The sequence below is a fragment of the Rhynchophorus ferrugineus genome, unplaced genomic scaffold, assembly GCF_030347505.1.
Source record: "Rhynchophorus ferrugineus isolate W39M unplaced genomic scaffold, kcgeb_rfMv2 rfM4, whole genome shotgun sequence".
Classification (NCBI taxonomy): Eukaryota; Metazoa; Arthropoda; class Insecta; order Coleoptera; family Curculionidae; genus Rhynchophorus; species Rhynchophorus ferrugineus.
In genome coordinates, this window is record NW_027472583.1 from 35,760,928 (window position 1) to 35,781,561 (window position 20,634).

Here is a 20,634-nt window from a genome sequence, read left to right on the forward strand (position 1 = left end):
AACATTCCAACGTTTCCATAATCGGGGGCAGGAAGAAAATCTAAATTGGTAAATAAATGTATATTACACAGCAAATTCCGACCTTTCTATAACTATTGCAAATCAGAGGCAAGATGGAAATACTTCCATATTAACATTCAAATTTCCAACTCGAACTCCTTATGATCCCGGACCTTTATATTAATATTACTGCATCTAATAACGACACTAATATTTTTTAACGTCAAATAATATAAGTGATTGTCTACAAATTATTACTGTGAAAAAAGGTAAGACATAACCGTTACACAAACCTGAAATTTTATAAACTGCTATCGAATAAACCAGACTGAACATCTTTTGTATATTTATTTTTTTATTAAGCTCAAAATGCGTTATGCATACCCAGAGATCTGTAAAATTTTCCATGCTCTTTGAAATATGTAAGGGAGAGATAAAAATAAAATTAGAAGTTTAAAAGAGATGAAGTGCGCTATCGAAAAACCAGACAGAGTGAAGTAAGGAGTGTGTAAAACTGTATTAAAACTCTTGTAATTGGTAATGCTTTTACACCACTATTGGAGGAAATAAATGTAAAAATTAATAAATTTAATTCTTGAATACTCCATAGCTGGCGCTCGGGATGATGATGACCTCTCAATCAATATACTGCCGTAATAAAGCAGAAATATTTTTCGACAAATATGGTCACAGTTACTACAACCATTTTGGCCTAGGAAAATGTTAGTCTCCTAATTTTCAAATCTCTTTCCTTACTCTCGATATATGTTTTTTTAAACTGTTCGCTGCGTCTAGCATCAAAAATCGATTGCTATAGAAGTTTGCGAGGAATTCATTCACCTTTCAGACAAGTCCAAACCATTATAATCTGCGTCTCTGAATTTGTTCCTCAACACTGTCAGATGTTAACAGAATAATTTTTACTGTGCTATTGAAAACGAAACATGTAGAAATTGCCTTCAATCGTGCTTTAACATCAAGCTTACAAATGTCGTACTATAGCCCTGTATAAGTCTCGAAGCCATACAGAATGATTTAAAAAAAAAGAAAAATGAGTGCTCAAAAGAGCTGAATTTTAGTTCTTGAATTGATTGACTTCTTTTTGATAGAGGGAGATATAACATATGACCACTAAAAACTACATGCGACGTGTAAACAGAAATATACAGTTCTTTTAGACAGTGAGCTTTAATTTTTAGAGTGCGAAAAATTGTATGTCTCCCTTACTCGAATCTACTTTGTAAACATTTTACATCCTGCAGTTTTTTTTTCTGGAAACTGAATGTCAGATTTTTGCTTTAAATAATTATGCCTAATACAGAGAACTTTGGTTAGTCCAATAACCCAATTGCTCCATGCCCAAATGTTATTGCTCAAGAACATAATCAAACATCAATAATCAATCTTTAAGTTAGGCGGTGGTGATGAGGTTATACTCCAGATACTTTTTAGGAGACGATATCTTTGTTATCTCATATGAACAGAAATATCCAAGGCCAACGGGAAACCCTTATTTCAAGTACTCCAGAGAGAATGCCATGGAGGACATTAAGCGATAAACCCTCAGCTTACGATATCGTATTAAAAATAAGAAAACTAATAAATCTAAAATATAAATTATCCGATTAAGGCACCAGGGACAAATCCTGAGACGCAGGTTACAATTATTTGGGCATTTTCTTGGAACAACCAGCAGTCACAAAAAATAAATGCATCTGAATGACATTCTTTTCAAACGCAAACTCATGTCAATAATAATGTATGGGGTGTACAGATACCCTTTCCTTTGCTTCCATTTCAAACATAAGTTAATATCAATTTATTTATTAATTATTATCCATCAAGAACTTATAAAACGTCACAAAGCTGGAGCCATCTTTCTAGATATTTCCAAAGCATTCATTCAAGTATGGCACAACAGTCTAGACTTTAAAGCGAACCGACTAGGTCTACCGAATAAATAACTTCCCTGATTCACTCATACTTGGACTATAAATCCTTTCAAGTAAAGATCGGCGATGCAGTCTCCTCTCGAAAACAAACCTTTGTAGGCGTCTCGCAAGGTGCTCCACTAGCTCCGGTCCTGTCCAACCGTGATATGACTGATTTGCCACTTCACAAACATTCACACACAGCATTTTATGCAGATAATATAGCTTTCTTCACCACCGGTTATAGAAACTTCAAGTCCAACAACCAAGCTATTGCGTGCTACAAATTCTGGCGGCTGCACATTAACCTGAGCAAAACTCAGGCTATTCTGCTCCGGTACATACTGCACCCAGCGACTATTTCCTGTTCTCAGATCTCAAAAAAATGCTCGCTGGGAAGAAATTCTAATTGAATGAAGAGGTGATCGACAAAACTGAGGCCAAATTTGAAGCAAAGGACATCGTACTACAAAAATGGTATAAAAACGTTGGGAGGTCGCTATAATCAGTGTATCATCCTTGGAGGGAATTATGTTGAATAAAAAAAAATTTGCCAAAAAATTGTGTAAAACACAATTATGACAGGCCGGGGACTTTTCAACTGACCTATTAACACACCAAATCACTATCTATCCGAATGCCGGCTATGAACTAACGACTAACGACGAAGATGATGATGATCTAGAAACATTCGTGGGATACTCAGGGCTTTATAGATCTACTAGACATACTTTCATGGCAGAATTGTTTAATATATTTGTTATTGTTGCCTCATAATCTATATCGTTCAGCTGTTCAAGTGTCTGAAACCTATTTGCCGTTTCTAGTTTTTAGATTCCTTATATATTTTAGTCCAACAGTGTTTTCGTTTAACAAGTATATGCTTCTTCCAAATTAGCTGTCGACCTAGCTGCATGCTAAGATATTTCGCATCGAAAGGAAAATGATTGACAAGGTGGGTAGAAAAGATTAAAGACTGAACGAGGGGGCGAGAGGAGTGGCAAGCCAAAAGAGATTTGGAGGAGGGGAACTCCCGGAGCGGAAACTTTATGAATGTATTAATTTTAAACCTTTCTGTAAACATAATTAAACACCGTTTCTATTTCGTAGGATTAATTAAAACGTGAAAAACAAATTTACCCCAGACACGCTGGTCGGTGTGCAGGCTTCATAAACATGCACGATCAAGAAAAACCCGGCCGTTTATTTTAAACGGCCAGGAAGCAGGAAGGCCTTGCGGTAGTTGAGACCGTGCGCCCGACATGTTATGCTGGGTACAGATCTGAGCATTTGAAAAATACGAAATACGGAAAGAAATGTTCGGATAAGCGTATGGGCACAATCGTGTATATTGCTCTCTCTTTTTCTACCTACAATGTGTATAATCGGCCATTTTAAAATTTACCGTTGATCAAGTGAACACGACAAATAATCTAGAATATTGCGTTATTCTTAGTGTTGTAACGTACATTGATTTTAATATAGGGAAAAAAACGTAAATACAGAATGTAAGGTTAAATTTTATAAAGTTAAAATATCCAAACATCAAAAATTTTGCTTATTGTGGAAATATTAACCGTCAAATTTGTAACAAAACAGTTTCAAGGACATCAAATAGATGTCAACAATGCCAAAATTTCAATCCGATATAGCTGCAAATTTCAAAATAATAATAAGAAGCAAAGAATATTTTTATTTTGGTTCAAATAAAAACGTTACAAAGAGTATAAGAAAAATAATATACAATTGTACTAGAAGTTATATTAAAGGTAAATATAGCGTTTATATACATTTTGTTGTAATTAACAAACTCTTCGGTTTAGGCTAGTAAATGTGCAATACGTCAACCAAAAGTTTAATAGTCACTTCAGTAGTTAATTCATTACTGCGGTTTGTCCATCAAAAACAGTAGCAAAAATTGCAGTAACTAATAAAAATTAGATATTTAATTTAATCTTGATATATTTTAGTAACGATTTAATTTTTCTTTTATAAATGAACTGTTGCTAATAGTTGTTGAAGGAAAGCTGATGAAAGTTAAATTAGAATAATAAAAATAAATAGATAGGAATTTACAAGATGCAAGAATAGTGGAGGACGATACTTTGAAAAGATGAAATTTACTAATAAGAGTTGACCTGAATCGAATAAACAAAACATATAACATTAATTATCAATAACACCTTAATGATCTAATCACCACTTCTCTGAGAAATGAAACAAAAAAGGAAAAAATATATTTTTATAAAATAGCATAGGTAAATAAATATTATTTTTAAAAAATAATATATAATAATGATGAATTGACTGGAGATAGATACAAATATGCTTTCTGGACTTTTTGTAAATAATATTAGATAATATCAATGTAATTAAGATTTATGGACTTTCTCTAAAAATGTTTCAATACGATGTCTTGAAACGAACTTGTCTACGATTGTAAATATGCTGCATGGACTTAATGTAAACATGTTTCAGTAAGGTCTCTATATAAATATAGTGTTTTTACTTCATTTTTTTTAATTGCTATAAAATTAATTGCTATAAAATAATATATGACTTTTATATTTTTAAATGTTTCCCAATTTGTATTTACTCGGTAAACAAACTTACAATACTATCAATTATTAAAATGTGTGTTTTTTTAGTATTTGAACTAAAATTTATCATAAAGAAATTAATGAAAAATTTTCATATTACTGTCTTTGCTACTCTTTAAATGAGTTCACTGGACTTAAGGAAGCATTAGCACTTCCTTTACTATTGTAACATGTTTGATTATTGCTTTTTAATTTCGTTGGGCTAAATTTCTTCGTCACAGAGCGTTATATAAAGAAAAATATATTAGAATAAAATGTTGAACACCATTTCCAAAACGGAGTATATGCGCCTACGCGGAGCTGCCAGAATGGCGCTTGTTCTCTCAGGCTATTAATTCAAATAAATGAAAATGCGCATGCGCTAAACCAAAATTACATTATGTTGTACTGTATCCTGAGCATTCGGTGCGAATTTATAAAGAAAATTAAAAATGGGCATGAGCAGAACTGAATTCGGCAATTTGTTAGATGATGTAATTATTTATCTCCTCCTAGGAGTTATATATAAACCGAAAGAAATAATAAATCGCAAAGCTTCAAATCCTGTGTTATCAATTTATTCCAACATCTTTCTATTAAGTATACCTTATTTTGCACTATACTGAAAATTCATGACACTTCGTTTAAACATTTAGCTTTTTTCTTCTCTTGAAATATCTGTAAAATCAGAAAGATATAAGTATAATAACAAATAGACAGAAAACATATACAAACATGACCTTACATATATGACCAAACATATTTCATTCCTGCCTTTACTATAATCTTCAAATATTTCAATATAATCATTAAGTTCTGTTTCCATATTATTTAACATAAAAATATATCCTTTCTTCCATAACAATCTACAAAATTAGTTTTATAATATGATAATATTTTACTAATAATTCATACCTTATACACTTATTTTCACATTATCTGCCCCTAATTTTGCCTATATTACCTCAACAAAATGTAAATACAAAATTAACCCAAAAGTGACTTCTAACCACAACTGTGTTAAACAACAAGGTGTATATAGAAAAGAACACGTAGTTATGAAAACTGTCAGGCTAGACTGGAACAAGTGCGCATGTGCAGCTCTAGCCAATGAAAACTTGTATAGGCATGTATGTATAGGTTTTGTACTGTCGGCTACGAACAGAACATTGTCCAAAGAGCCGGGAGTCGGACCAACAAATTTGAGCGAGAGTGGGAAAAATTGGCAGGATTGTGAATAACATAGGTTTTGGTTTCCAGAAAATAACCCTGTTTTATCCTTCCTTAAAAATATGAGTTATGTTTTTCCCATTTGTAGCACAAAAGCTATATCACAACTGAAAATAAAGGAAAAGAAGTTCAATTATAATTTCATATAAATTAATTATTAACAACATAAAAAATTATTTTTTCCAAGGGTTGGAAAATATAAAGTAACATATACCCATTTTAGGGTAAATGATGTGGCTCGGTGAATAGAGGTAACACGCAATGAAACAGTGGTGTTTACATTATGTGACCGTTTAAAAAATGCGAAAAATACAAATGATAAAAAGGATGGCAGCAGCGTTACCTGGGGACGAGGCTTGGGCAGTCGATGTTGGCACGTCTAAACCAAACGAGGGTTGAGCACTAACATCCCAGATAAACGTCTCGGGGTTGCCGACAGCTGTTCGTTATCGGGTTCTAGTTGGCGCTGTTGGCACCCCGCGCGTGTTCAGCATATGGGATTATATTTCTGGGTATTTTGTAGACCGTTATTCCACGATGTAAAATTCGACATGCCTCAAGGTCGCTACAATACTCCCCTGCCAGAATTTTACATACAATTACTCCAAGCAACAAAAATACAAAAATGTATGAAAAAATATCAAATACAAAAAAAAATTATATACCAAACAAAATGTGCTGCATGAAAAGGGCTGATCTTCCGGTCCTACAGATACCGTTGCTTCATCGTCGCTTTGGCACTTGAATGTGGTCCATCGACGACGATGAGAACAGGATATTTTTTGGACAGGACTCCCGTAATCGACGCTGTGGGAGGATCGATTGTTCGACGACGTGGTAGCTTATTTTCTTCGATGACGAGACGTTGGCAATTCTGGTACCTCAGCGAAGATATGACAAGTCTACGGTGACTGCCATTATGACGGCGACAGCGAGCGAAATAAGACATTATGATTTAAACATAGCGCCGAAAGAAATGTTTAGTCGAGACGCTGATGATTAAGCAGTGATGTAAAAATATCTATAAGTTTAAAAGATTGTGAAAGAAAATTTTGACAAAAAATGTAAAAAAATGAATTGGAAATACACCATGTTGTACGTACCCTCCATTCACGAGTCCAAACCCAATTTTGCGAAAGATCACGTCGGGATCACCACTTTAGGGTAAATGATGTGGCTCGGTGAATGGAGGTAAAACGAAATGAAACAGTGGTGTTTACATTATATGACCGTTATTTATGGGCTATATAAAAAATTTTAAAAATACAAATGATAAAAAGGATGGCAGCGGTGTTACCTGGAGACGAGGCTTGGGCATTCGATGGTGGCACGTCTAAACCAAACGAGGGTTGAGCACTCAATGAATCGAAATACCCTTCACTAACATCCCAGATAAACGTCTCGGGGTTGCCGCCAGCTATTCGTTATCGGGTTCTAGTTGGCGCTGTTGGCACCCCGCGCGTGTTCAACATCTGGGATTATATTTCTGGGTATTTTGTAGACCGTTATTCCACGATGTAAAATTCGACATGCCTCAAGGTCGCTACACCATTAAAATACAGCAATTTTAGAAAAGAGTCACTTATTATTAAGGTGTTAATCTTTCATTTTTTCCAAGATATATCCCAAATGTGCTTGTTAATAAGTTTATTGTTTAGTCTGTAATTTGAATAGATGTTAGCATAATATCTTCTTATGTAGACTGTGGCTCTTCCATCCAAATCATCTTGTGCTGGTCAGCTTTTATTTTTTCATAATACTTACCGTTGTGTCTGACATAATTTAAACACAGTTAACAAATATCTCACCCTCAAAATAATAATTACGTTTCTAGATATAATCCTACACCATTCAGTAACTACGTAAAATTCGTACCTGCTCATATAATTATTGTCTGTATCCTTGACGGATGAACTGCCTGACTCCATTTATACATTTTGTGCCACCAAATAAAGGTAATATTCTTAATGTATGGTTTTACTGCGTTTTATGACATATTCTTACCACAATCTTCAAACCAGTTGGATTTCAATATTATTCGTATTTTCCTCCTCATCATAATTTTGATTATTATGTTACTGGTCATACTTACACTAATATGATATTTTTTAAAAACTCAGACTCTATATATTATTTTAGCTATAAACATTGCTTTTTAGGAAAAGAACACTGTACACATACCGTCGAGCAGCAATTCACAAGACAAGTTACAAGTTATTTTGTTATACCATTGTGAAAGGTATAGTTATAAACAAAAAAACAGGCCTACTAACCAAACGATGAAATCTGTCAAATGATTTTAGATGATCGAAACTTTCCAAGAGGAACCAAACGTGCTACGAGTCCATTTCGATCACTAGAAAATATTGCGAAATCTTCTCCGTGAGTTTGCGCAAACCCCGAACCATTCGCTTCGTTCATGTCTGTACTCACCATTACGAAAGGGCGCCGTAGAGACGTCGACTAAAATTGTAAATTTCGCATATTTCCTCACTTTTCTTAACCTGGAACTTTAACGAAACGGGAAATAAATTAACTTCGCAACGATTATTATAAAGTTTCGAGAGAGAGGTCGAGAAACGTCGATCAGGACGTGGGTCGGAAGAACGAGCGAGGTAACTTAGTGCTATTATGTGAATTATGAGGCGGGGCGAAGAGAGGCAAGGCAAGGGAAATTTTTGTTTTATGAATTTTGAGGAGGAGCTTCCCTATTACGCGCCGTCAAAACGGCCTAGAATTAGAATATTCATATCTAGTATATGTGTATCTTGATTAACGTTTTCAACAGTTTTTCATTTAGTATTATTGAGTTATTTAGTTTATACAGAGCCGGACCATGGAACAATTACTTTTCAAGATGAATTACTTTTGTTCCGAGAAAAATAAGCGTGAAACATGGTGATGCTTCATCATATCCCAATTGTCGGTTTTGGTTTCAAAAATTTAAAATTGGAATGTTGGTGTCAATTAAAAAGGACAACCGAAGTTGATAAACTTATCTCGGGTAAATGGCCGCAAAATACCAAAAGGACGGAAAATGCCATTTCGAACTCTTTCGAGGTTTCGTCACATACGATGCAGAAAAAAAGATTGTTTTGTAGCACATTGCCATTGACACTGAAAAGTAGATCTACTGCGACAACCAAACCAACCGCAAAAAGTGATGGGATACCCCTCTAGAGTCATCCATAACACCTACATGTGCATATGATGGGATCAGCAAGATGTAGTGTATTACAAGCTAACATAACAGGTCAATTGAAAAGTCCCCGGCCTCGGTCAAAAACTCGGGTTTATTACGCTTGATCATCTTCAAACACTGCTCCGAATCATCAACTCGCCGTTGTTTTTGGTCAAAAGTGAACTCGCGCGGCACCCACTTTGCACTTGCTTTCATACCCAAGTATTCGTGAATGATATGATGTACACGTTCAGTTGATATCTTTAGAGTGTCTGCTATTTCATTCAGTTTCAATTTACGGTCATTCAAAATAATTTTGTGGATTTTTTAAATGTTTTCGTCGGTAACAACCTCTTTGGGCGTCCAGTGCATTCACCGTCTTCGGTGAATGCATTTCATAACGTCTAAACTTAGCATACCAATCCTTGATGATTGATTTTCCTGGGACAGTAGCCGGAAACTCAGCATCAACTCAAGTTTTTACTTCAACTGTATTTTTCCCTTCAAAAAGCAATATTTTATCAACATGCAAAATTCCTTTTTATCCATTTTTTTCACAATAACAAAAGTTGCTTCACTCAAAATGCTATAATTCACAAACTAAAGATCCGACAGCTATCAAATTCCTACACGCATCTTTTGAGGGTCAGGGCTAACTAAAAAATATATGGATATAACTCTAGTAGCGCCATCTATGTGTTAAGCCGGGAACTGTTCAATTGACCTGTTATTACAACAAATGTCGACCCACTTCAATTAAATAAATAAAATAAATGAAGTTGATATATTCTTGCAACATTTGTATGGTAACGCTCGACATTAGGTTACAAAAATACCGTTGTAGCTGCAATGGAAAGTTTTGCCACACCAAGCATACACACTATGTATGGTGCCTTCTAATTACCACTTGATCAAAATGATGCAACGTGGCTTGGCTAGGACACTTTTCTAAATATTAAAGAAGTGTGAAAATTCATTCTTCACGAAACTTTCAATTCCATTAATTACCTAGAATATCGATAATTTTAATCGCATTGTGATGAATTGTTTTTTATAGAGATGCTAAAAATAACCCTAACTAAATTTTCTATCCAACGAAAAAACAGTATGTAAATAATAAAAATATCATAGGTAACCAAATTAAGTTGAAAATATATTAATTTTATTCATTTTATTTAAGTGCGCTTAAAGTGATCCAATCAGTCATATATGACATTTTGTTCATATCCCTGTTTCCCAGTGTTATTAATTCAAGTGAAACATACGTTTCCAGCTTCTTTTGGTATACAATCTTATACGTCAGAATACATGTCTTCAGAATACAGACATGTTTTATAGCTAGTGCCATAATGATGTTGTCAGATGAAATATATCGGTTTACTTCGTTATTACAAATAATTTCATCGACTTTTTCAACGACTGACTGGCCAGGATAAGGATCATTTTTTACAACGTAATATCTGAAACTAACATATTGACACCGATACTCATTTAAAGACTGATCACTATGGACACCACATAATTACGGATCATGCAGAGCTGTATTATTCTCTTTTAATAAGTAAAAAAATTAATAGTTCAAAAATGACTTTCCAGAGTCTCCATATTCAAAGCCCAATAACTTTGCACTGAGAACATTTTTTTTAATTACACCTTACATTAAATATACTTGGTACAACTTAATGTACAAATTAATTATTACTAATGTTCTGTTGTACTTGCATTTGTACACAAGCAAGACGAGTACGGGATTAATACTTCAGAATGTATTTCTCAAATTAAAATAAAACTAATCTACTTTAGCCAAAGTTAAGAATACACTTTTATACTAAACAAGTTCATGTGATTTGGTTCGCTTCAATATTCTGATTTCCTGCGTGCTGTCCAGTAGCTGTATTTCTTCCACGTTGCTGTAATCATGTTTTAGGCGAAATCTTGGATCATTTCGTGTATTCATTTAATTTTGAGGTCATCGTGCAGCTCTTCGTTGGTTACGTAGCAATATGCAATGGTAATTAATCGTTGAACTTTGTTTTGGGTACGTGGGATTACTAGTTGGTTTGATGTGTATGTGCCCATATATTTACACCCCATAAGTCCAAATTGGCTTTATGATTAACTAATAAACCAATCTCTTTGATTTTAGATCAAGTTGAGAGCATAGACAGAGATTCATCTTTTGCCATGATAATTGTGTCGTCGCCAAATATTCCAAGTACTGTTTGTTTTGTTAGTAATTAATTGAAGAACTTTATTGAGCATCCTTGAATTACTTGTCTTGGGTTAATAATTTAACGCAACAACACAAGTTCAAGTAAGCCTTATAATAGAGTGATAAACCAATCTTTTCGATTTAGGTCAAATTGGCAGTATCTTCCGACTAACCTGTATATTTCTTTGATTTTCAGTCTCTTCTACTTCCTAATCAGTTCGGTGAACAGATGACTATAGTCTATTCAAAGTTTTTTTAGTAATGCTTCATGAATATTTGTGACGTCAAAATATTGCAATTGACATTCAGTTTGGCTTTGACATACAAAAAAATTCTAATCTAAATAAAATAACTGAACAAAAATATTATGAAATATAATTAATTTTAACATTATAGTAAATCTAAAAACGGCGGTTAATTATACAGCCACGATAATTAATAAATAAGACTAAGATATAAGAGACTATATGCCTTTATATCTAGAGTATTCTATAAAATGTTACCTTTCAAACGCGGTATAGTTTAACTTCATTGAATTAGTATAGCAAGTGAATTAGTATGGGACTTTAAATCAACTTGTTGGGATACCTGAAATATATTTTTCCGGATACTTTATATAGGTAATAATAATATTCATCTTTCAGTCATATAACTCATCTAGTAATACCATTCATACTACTCATATTAATATTTCATCAACTGCAGATGGTTTAAAGTCAAGTTTAATGAGAACCGTTATATTTAACCTATATTTCCTTTCACGGGAATAATTTCTATTTCCAAAGTTATTTCAAGTTCGAACGCCACATGCCGACACCAGAAAATCAACATATCCGAGCGGTCCACTAATGTGATTTCGCGCCAGAAAAGTAATTATCAAATTTCATGGCATAAGAGACGTGGAGGAACGACGGGGGTGTCCGTGAAAGTCTCAACGTGACTTGGACCGTTCCTGAAACTCGCAGAGACGACGGCAGAATGACAGTTATTAAAGTTTAAAAGCCGTCAGTTCCCGCCTGTTTCCTGGAACTTTTAATACTAACAAATACCATGGATGAAGTTGTGCAATACCATGAAGTAACATCAGTTACGTTTAGTAGAGCTTGAAATATTTTGTAGTTTATTATTAGTTTTAATATATACAAATCATTTAAACTGAATTAAAGTCATAGTGTTAAATATTGCTATATGTCATAGTGCTTGTATATATTTTGATCAGCGATATCTAAAGGTAAACTCCGAAGTATAACTATAAACAACTGTATCGATTTAAACTAATTGCTAACATCGATAGCTTAGATATAAAATAATAATTTTTCATTTAGTATTACTGATTTATTTAGTATATACAAACTCTAATCAAAACTAAATTCGACATTTATATAATTTGATTTGAAGAAATTTGCTGTCAAAGTCCATCAAAAAGTTTTAGAAACTTATGACGATGCTACTCCGTCACATTCCAATTGTCAGTTTTTGTTTCAATTATATAAGAAAAAATACGTTTTCATTTTTGAACTATATTTTTAAAAATAATTAAAATTTGGCGGCGTCAGTTTGGACATTTCAAAGTTCATTAAGAGTGAATGGAATAGTTACCAAACTCAGGTATTCTAGATCAATTACTCCATTAAAATGTTAATATCGTTAAGAATACACACCCAGATTAACTCACCGAAAAATAGTCCGCATACCTAAATTTCTATTTATGCCATCCTACGTTAGATGTGCTTAGACAATCTTGATTAATGTATAACTATTGTTATGTTGTACTTGCATAAGCACGTAGTTCCTAATAAGCAAATTAATATGCAATATAATGAATGTATATGTAAATGATTTTTTTATCATTATTTAATTATTACATTGTTACTAGTCGTTTCTGACTAACCTACAATTTGTCTTTATGATAACTTAAATCTAGGTATATAGCTAGGAGGACCAATAGGCCCTATCTCAGTCTCTGATGAAATAATGTTTATACATGTCACTGCTGTATTTTTTATTATATGGACCTCAATACACAAGATCAGATGGTTTGATTCTTTTAAGTTTGTGTATTGTTCCGGTGGTATCCAAAAGCTGAAATACTTCAATATTCTCATGAGAATAGTCTTTCCTCATGCCCCTTGCAATTCTTTTAATTTCTTGACTGACTGTGGGTATCTGAAGGTCTCGATGTAGGTAGTCAGTCCTGTAGTATTTAAGTGCGCCCACAATACTTCTTAGGACTTTGTTCTGAAAAATTTGTATTTTTTTATGTTACTCTGTACAGAACGTACCCATAATTAAACTGCGGATGTCCATATAGGTTTCTGTATTTGCTTATATAATAGCAATTTATTATGTACTGATAATTGTGATTTTCTTCCAATTACCCAATATATTTTCCTATATTTCAATTCCAGTCCTTTTCTTATAACATATAAAACAAGAACTATATGTTCATTCCAAGTTCGAAGTTTTGCATCAAGATTCATTCCGAGATATTTAGCGTTGTTACTATATGGAATGATAGTATTATTTAATGTTATTGGTGCTTGTACGGTCTGATTGTAGGTGAACTGCACATGCACAGATTGATTTTTATTTTCCAAGCTTGTGTCCAATTATTTATATTGTCATTTACCTGTTGTAATTTTCTTGTGGCTTCTTCACTATTGTCTCCGACAAGTGTAGAGTAGATAAAGCATTGGCCCCAGTACACTTCCTTGTGGTACACGTGCTTTAGCTTCTTTTATTTTAGAGTAAGCTTTTTTTTTGTTTAATTCTAAACATTCTGGCTGTAATGTACGATTTTAGTAGTTCGATGAGTTGTTTTGGTAACATTTTCTGTGGTTTATGAACAAGGCCTTCATGCCAAACCTTATCGAAAGCTTGTGCTACATTTAAAAATATGGCTGAGTATATTTTTTTACTTTCGTAGGCTTTTTCAATAACATCTATTTAAACACTAAAAAAGAAATTAAACTTGTTAATAAACCCAAACTGGTTGTTGTTGGTATTAGGTTTTTCTCTCTAGTAAATGAATATGAAAAATGGAACTGAGGAGGGAATAAAACCAACAGTATTAATAAAAATTTTAAATGTGGGACTTATTCGGTCGCTCATGTTTGAACGATTGGAAACCGTGCTAATTAAAAAAAGGTAGCCAATGTTTCGCAATCACTACGAATTGCTTCTTGAACGTAAATATAAATACTAAAGCTCCCTTAGTCAAGTTATACTATTTAGACAACTGTCTGTCACGGTTGAGTATTCAAACGATATGGATCCTGTCTATAGTTAAAAAACCGGGATTAAATAATCTAACAACTCTCGTCTTCTCGCTCAAATTAACTTTGTGAAATTGCTAAAACCTGGACGTTACAGAATTTAGTTTTATGGCTAGCATCTTGCCATTCTTTTATCCTTGTACATATTATCCTTACAGTTTCTCCTATGTACACTTTCTCACATTCATAGAGGATTTTCTGAACACATGTTATCTTCACTGGATTCCTATTAATTTTGGGTTAATAATGGCCGAATAATAAAAAGATATGTAACATTTCTTATTTTCAATGTTACCACATATACAGTCTTTTTGGTGTGGTACCGTCTAATTTCTATCTGCATGAAGTTGAAGGCATAGAGTCGCTTGTTTAAAAAGAATCTGCAGAGAAATATATTATAACTCTCAGTTTTTTAAACCACTCGGTTTACTTCCTTTGACAAAAAAAAACATTATATTTGTACTTGCAACTAATTATTTTTGAAGATTCTAATGTGGACTGAACAACTGCTAATTCCATATTAACAATACTTTCCTTTTACATAGCATAAGGCGAGGAATATGTGAATATAAAGACTTACTATTAAAAATACAATTCGGAATTAGATGTATTTGGTGCAGCGATGCTCATCCTCATTTAGGCCCATAATTAGTTCGTCTGAAATACTAAGAATAAACCTTCATGTCCAGAGGCTTGATGTAGGAGCTCATAAGAGTTTCTCTTAGGTTTATCATAGTTAACTTCTAAAAACTATTTCTGCGTTAAAGCCAAATCTTTTGAAAAAGAGTTCATTCTATTTGAACTATCACATCTAAGACCACATATTTTGTTATCTTGTTGCATTTATAAACAAACAATTTTATTTCAAATACCGTAAAAATGATATAACAAGAAATTTCATTATAACCATACGTAGAAATAGAAAAAGCAACTATAAGTATAATAAGAAAAGAGTGAATCTGTCAGTAATTCCTGTTCCTGACTCAAACGCACAGTGAAAACAATTACGAGTGCGTATATTTATTCTATGTTTCTATATTTTATGTTTGTATACAAGGAATTAATGAACAAATAGAAATTAAACTTTATTTATTCTCTTATGAAAAATTAAATATTTGAATGATGTCAATGTATTTATGGTATCTTTTTTATTTTTATTTATTTGTTGCTGTTTTTTGCGCTGCTATTTTAATCTCTTCTGTAATGATGTTTAGATATTAACATTGTTATATTTTTTCTATTAAATGCAACTCACTACACTACAATACACTATATCAGATGATTTGAGTCTTTTGAGTCTGTGTCCATGATTGACATGAGAATGGAGTCTGTCATGTTTCTAGCGATTCTCTTGATTTCCTGAGCGGCAGTTGGTATCTGAAGGTTTAGATGTAAGTAATCAGTCTTGCATCTAACTGCACCTCCAAGCTTCTCAGGATTTTGTTCTGGAAAACTTGTATTATATTTATATTACTTTTTGCGTAACATCACCAATAGAATTTCATATGTCCATATAGTCTTCAATTCTTATTATGTACTGATAATTATGATTTTTTTCCAATTAACCAATATATTTTCCTATAGTTGAATTTAATTTCTTTCAATTTTTACACGTTCCTTCCAGCAAAGTTAGGCTTCAAGATGCATTCCAAGATACTTATCGTTATTTATTGCTATTAATATTTGTTCGATCTGATTATACGTGAACTGCACATGTTAATTTTATTTTCCAGGTTTGTGTCTAATTTATATTGTCACTTACTTTTTTCAGTTTTCATATGGCTTCTTGATTATTGGCTCCTACAGCCAGAATCGTAGTAGTATCGTAGAATTGTAGCCATCGTGATTCGCGATTTGCCTTTGTTACTTAGACTATATTTATGGTTTTTAATTGAATAATTTTATTATTTTTTTCAGATGTTCTGCATGCGACTCATTGTTCACGTCACTGATGGCCTTAGAACACCATAAAGAGGAGTTCGAGCACTGGTCAGACGAGGACGACATTTGCACGGACGAATCAGACGAAGATGACGATACGGTTGTCAGCGAGGAATGCGAGAGATTGCTCTAGACGAGATCCAGATCAGGCCTACCTGAAAATAAAAATGGAATACATTAACTAAACAAGTCTAAAATGCATACGTTGAATTTTAGACTAAAGCTATGTCCAAGTACTGTAGATCCTTCCTATATCCCCAATAAATATTCACTGTGTCTGGCCTTTCCCTATGTGTAACCTTGTTTTACCGAAGAAACATTGAAATAATTGTATTTTTATATGTATTCTATGAAGTTCTCTTAATCCTTCCATTTAACTAGTTGTTGAAAAATAAATTGAGTGGACCCATACCATGGAATTGTTAAAAATTGTGTATTTTAAAATATCTATAAATGTGTAGAGTTTGATTTTTAACTGAATACATATCCAATTTTTTATATTTTATTTTAATTTTGTTTTGAAAGTAGTTCGAAATGTTCCCTTGTGATTTTTTCTTTCAATTTTGTTCAATAAATTATGTTTTAACTATATGCATGTTGTTTAATTTTAAAGCAAAACCCATTATTCGTTTTTTATCAGTTTAATTAATTACAGCTTTTAACAACTTACTCACGCAGAATACAGTGGCAACTGCCACAGTAAAGGAAAATCAAGATTAAAGTGCTAGACTGTTAAAGTAAATATATCTTCTTTAGTTCAAAGAAGGAATCTGTGTTAAGTACAATAATGAAATGTTACTAATTTCTAGGGACTTTCGAGTTATGTAGTTGTCAGATATATACAAGTGTTAGTCAAGACAGAAACCACGTTGTTGCTGTTTTGTTGTTGTATATAGATTAATTCATTAGTTCATATAGAATTTAGATAGAGCCTTCAACTGTTTAGATAGGTGTAATAAATAGAGCTATTTGTTAAAACTAGTCTCAGTATATCAATTAATAACCGTAAAAATTCATCATAGACAATTGGAAGAAATTGTGGCGATGGCCTTGATACGATAGACAGCCGCATATTCATCATTGAGGAACTAGTGGTTACCAGTGCGCAGGTTGATTATACGCCGACATGGGATATAAAACAGCAAGACGATTACGTATCTCGATGATTATTCAGGTACAAGAAACGCTTAGCGAGATGAACTCGTGCTACACTGGATCCAGAAGATAAACGCGAGGACCAGTGCGCAATCAGGGAAGTGACGGACAGGATGAGGGCCTGGAACGAGAGAAAATGGGAATCATTTCTTCAAAGTTTGGGCAATCCCACTGCTATTGGCGATCACTGGCGTACTGTCAAAGGCGTTATTGGGAAAACTTCGAACTCTATCTCCCCTCTAAAGGCTGAATCATCCACGGATATCACCATAACAAATCCAAAAAAACCGAAAAACAAATGATATGCATCCATCCCTCCACAATAAAGGTTAACCTTCATCATTGACACAATCCCCTCTTTGAAGAGGAAACACGTTCCATCAGATCATCTTCTAAAGAGCATAGTCTCTCCCAGATATCTCCAGTTCTCAAACAAATATATTTGTTCGAAAATAGCTGCAGGTCCAGATGGTATTACAACAAACCATCTGAAAAACCTCACCAGCAAGCAACTTTCCAAGCTTGCTAACATCATAAACTCCATATATCGGTTAAAGCATTTCCTCCAAAATTGAAAGCACGCGCACATCGTAGTAATTCCTAACAAAAAATTATTACTGATTAGTTCACTCTCCAAACTTGTCGAGAAAGGCGATATTGCACACTCTCAATATTTTCATAGACGCAAACCATATAATAAACAATTCGGTTTCCGTGCCAAATATTCAAGCCTTCATCAAACTGTCCGCGTGATAGCTACTCTTCATCAGTAGCTTGCATGTTCTTCGTAAAGGTGGAAAGATTGGAGCCATCTTTCTAAATGTATCCAAAGCTTTCAACTAATATGCGGCGCAACCGCCTAATCTTCAAAGACGAAAAATAGATTGACCGGACGACCTAATATCTCTAATTCACTCATACTTTGAAGATAGGTCTTTTCAAGTAAAGATCGGTTCTCAGCCTGTCCTCAGAAGCAAATATCCGCAGGAGTTCCAGAATGTTTTCCATTAGCCCTGCCCAACCTGTACATGGCCGATTTACCACCAATTCGACAATTTTCCCCAAATTATTGAACACAGTATTTTATGGGGACAACACAGATCTCTTTAATCACCAGATATAGTCCCGATGCCATTAGAAACAGACTGCAAGCACAACTCAACCAGGCGATAGCATGGTACAAATTCTGGTGACTGCAGATTAACCCGTGCAAAATTCACACTATTCTGTTCCATCGTCGGAAGAAGTCCTTTCCCCTGGCTCCAGAAGGTATCATACCTCGGTCTCCAATTCGACCGCAGGTTCCAACGATCAGCCCAAATCCAACTCGTATCTGCAAAGGTAATGGCGTGTACAGCATCCTATACCCATTCTTCTACAGAAAAAAATGAACTTGAGGCAGACTCCCATCAGTTTGCCCTATGGAGCACAAGTGTGAGAGACAATTTGCACTACTCCAAAAGTTCCAATCCAAAAAAGTCCGCGTGTTACTCAATTCCCCATGGTTTGTGATAAACGCGAATTACGACCTCGAATCAGGCACCGCGTTCCGTAAACAGTTCCTGGAAACCTTGCAACACTAAAGCCAACTGATTCATCATTCATCACTCGTGGTAGATAATTCAAACTACGGCAATCCCAGTAGTAACACACTCTGTCACACGCAAACCCAAACATTCTAAACCCGAAGCGAAATCAGCAAAAGAACAATTGGTTCTAGCTGGTCAGTTTGGCATATTCAATAAAGACGTATCTCGATGACATTACCATCCGTAAATAGGAAAAGCTTCGAAACAAGTAAATCGCCGCATTTCCAGGAAAAGTGCCAAAAAATTACCCTCTTGTTTACATTATATCCATTAAAACAGTCATTAAAATTTATAACATCAGAACGCCACAATGTTATCGCATCAACTCTTACAGACTTTTAGTTTATTTCGGCTTTGGCATATTCACAAAAGAAAATAAAATAACAAAACAAAAAACAATGTTATCCTAATGCATATATTATCGAAGGACTTACTACAGTTAATTATAGAGCCACAATAATTTATATGTTAGAGTTTTTATGTTTTTTTGTGTAAATTTGTGTTAATTTACTTTCATTAGGGAGTATATTTATTGTTATTCAATTAGTTCTTGTTTCCTTCTTTGCTGTTTCGTTCTCAAGAAATTTTAACATCACTGCATTTCTCTTTTCATTTTTGGATAGATTATAGTTCTCTCTCAAACAACACCCTTTCGTGCAACATCAATGTTGACTAACAATTCAAATTTCGTGTCAAACACTCTTCCAAACATAAAATCTGCACGATTAAACAGCTTGATCACCCAATCATTCGGGAAGCAATGTTGAAACAATTGTAAGGTGTTTCTAAAAAACTAACGTGGAATGGCTTTTGTTACAAAGTTACTAGTCATATTTGTCCGAACTTTTAGAGATTGCAAATCAACCTCCGGACGAGGTCATTATTTTCTGCGGACTTTTCAATAACTCTATCTATCAGAAGTTCTATTAGAAACAACATAGAAGGTTGTGCCAGATCAAATAAAGAGAAAGCCAGTACCTTTGCTGACTATTCAAGTGGCGACCAGAAACACATTGAGAAACACAAAGAGGTTCTGATAGAAAACTCTCAAGAAAGCTTACCATACGAGCTCTGTCGAAGCAAATCTACTACACAGGGGAATCATAAGCATAATAAAAATCTTGAAGGCCTGCTTTAAGCTTGAACATTTCCCAGGACAATGGAAAATTTCCCAAATCGTAATGGTGCCCAAACCAAGCAAACCACACACATCTAAGATCACATATTTTGTTATCTTTTTGCATTTATAAACAAACAATTTTATTTCAAATACCGTAAAAATGATATAACAAGAAATTTCATTATAATCATACGTAGAAATAGAAAAAGCAAGTATAAGTATAGTAAGGAAAGAGTGAATCTGTCAGTAATTCCTGTTCCTGACTCAAACGTACAGTGAAAACAATTACGAGTGCGTATATTTATTCTATGTTTCTATATTTTATGTTTGTATACAAGGAATTAATGAACAGATAGAAATTAAACTTTATTTATTCTCCTATGAAAAATTAAATATTTGAATGATGTCAATGTATTTATGG

At 33.7% G+C, this 20,634-nt stretch overlaps 1 protein-coding gene across 1 annotated transcript in view; it reads left to right on the top strand.

Annotated features, from left to right (window-relative positions):
• The window catches only part of LOC143195168 (uncharacterized), a 330,561-nt gene extending 313,944 nt beyond the window's left edge, over positions 1-16,617 (top strand). The window contains exon 4 of the mRNA XM_076402118.1: positions 16,326-16,617. Coding sequence (XP_076258233.1) covers positions 16,326-16,482 — 157 coding nt within the window. The 3' untranslated portion in view covers positions 16,483-16,617. The remainder of the gene's footprint in view (positions 1-16,325) is intronic.
• The last annotated feature ends 4,017 nt before the right edge of the window (positions 16,618-20,634 follow it).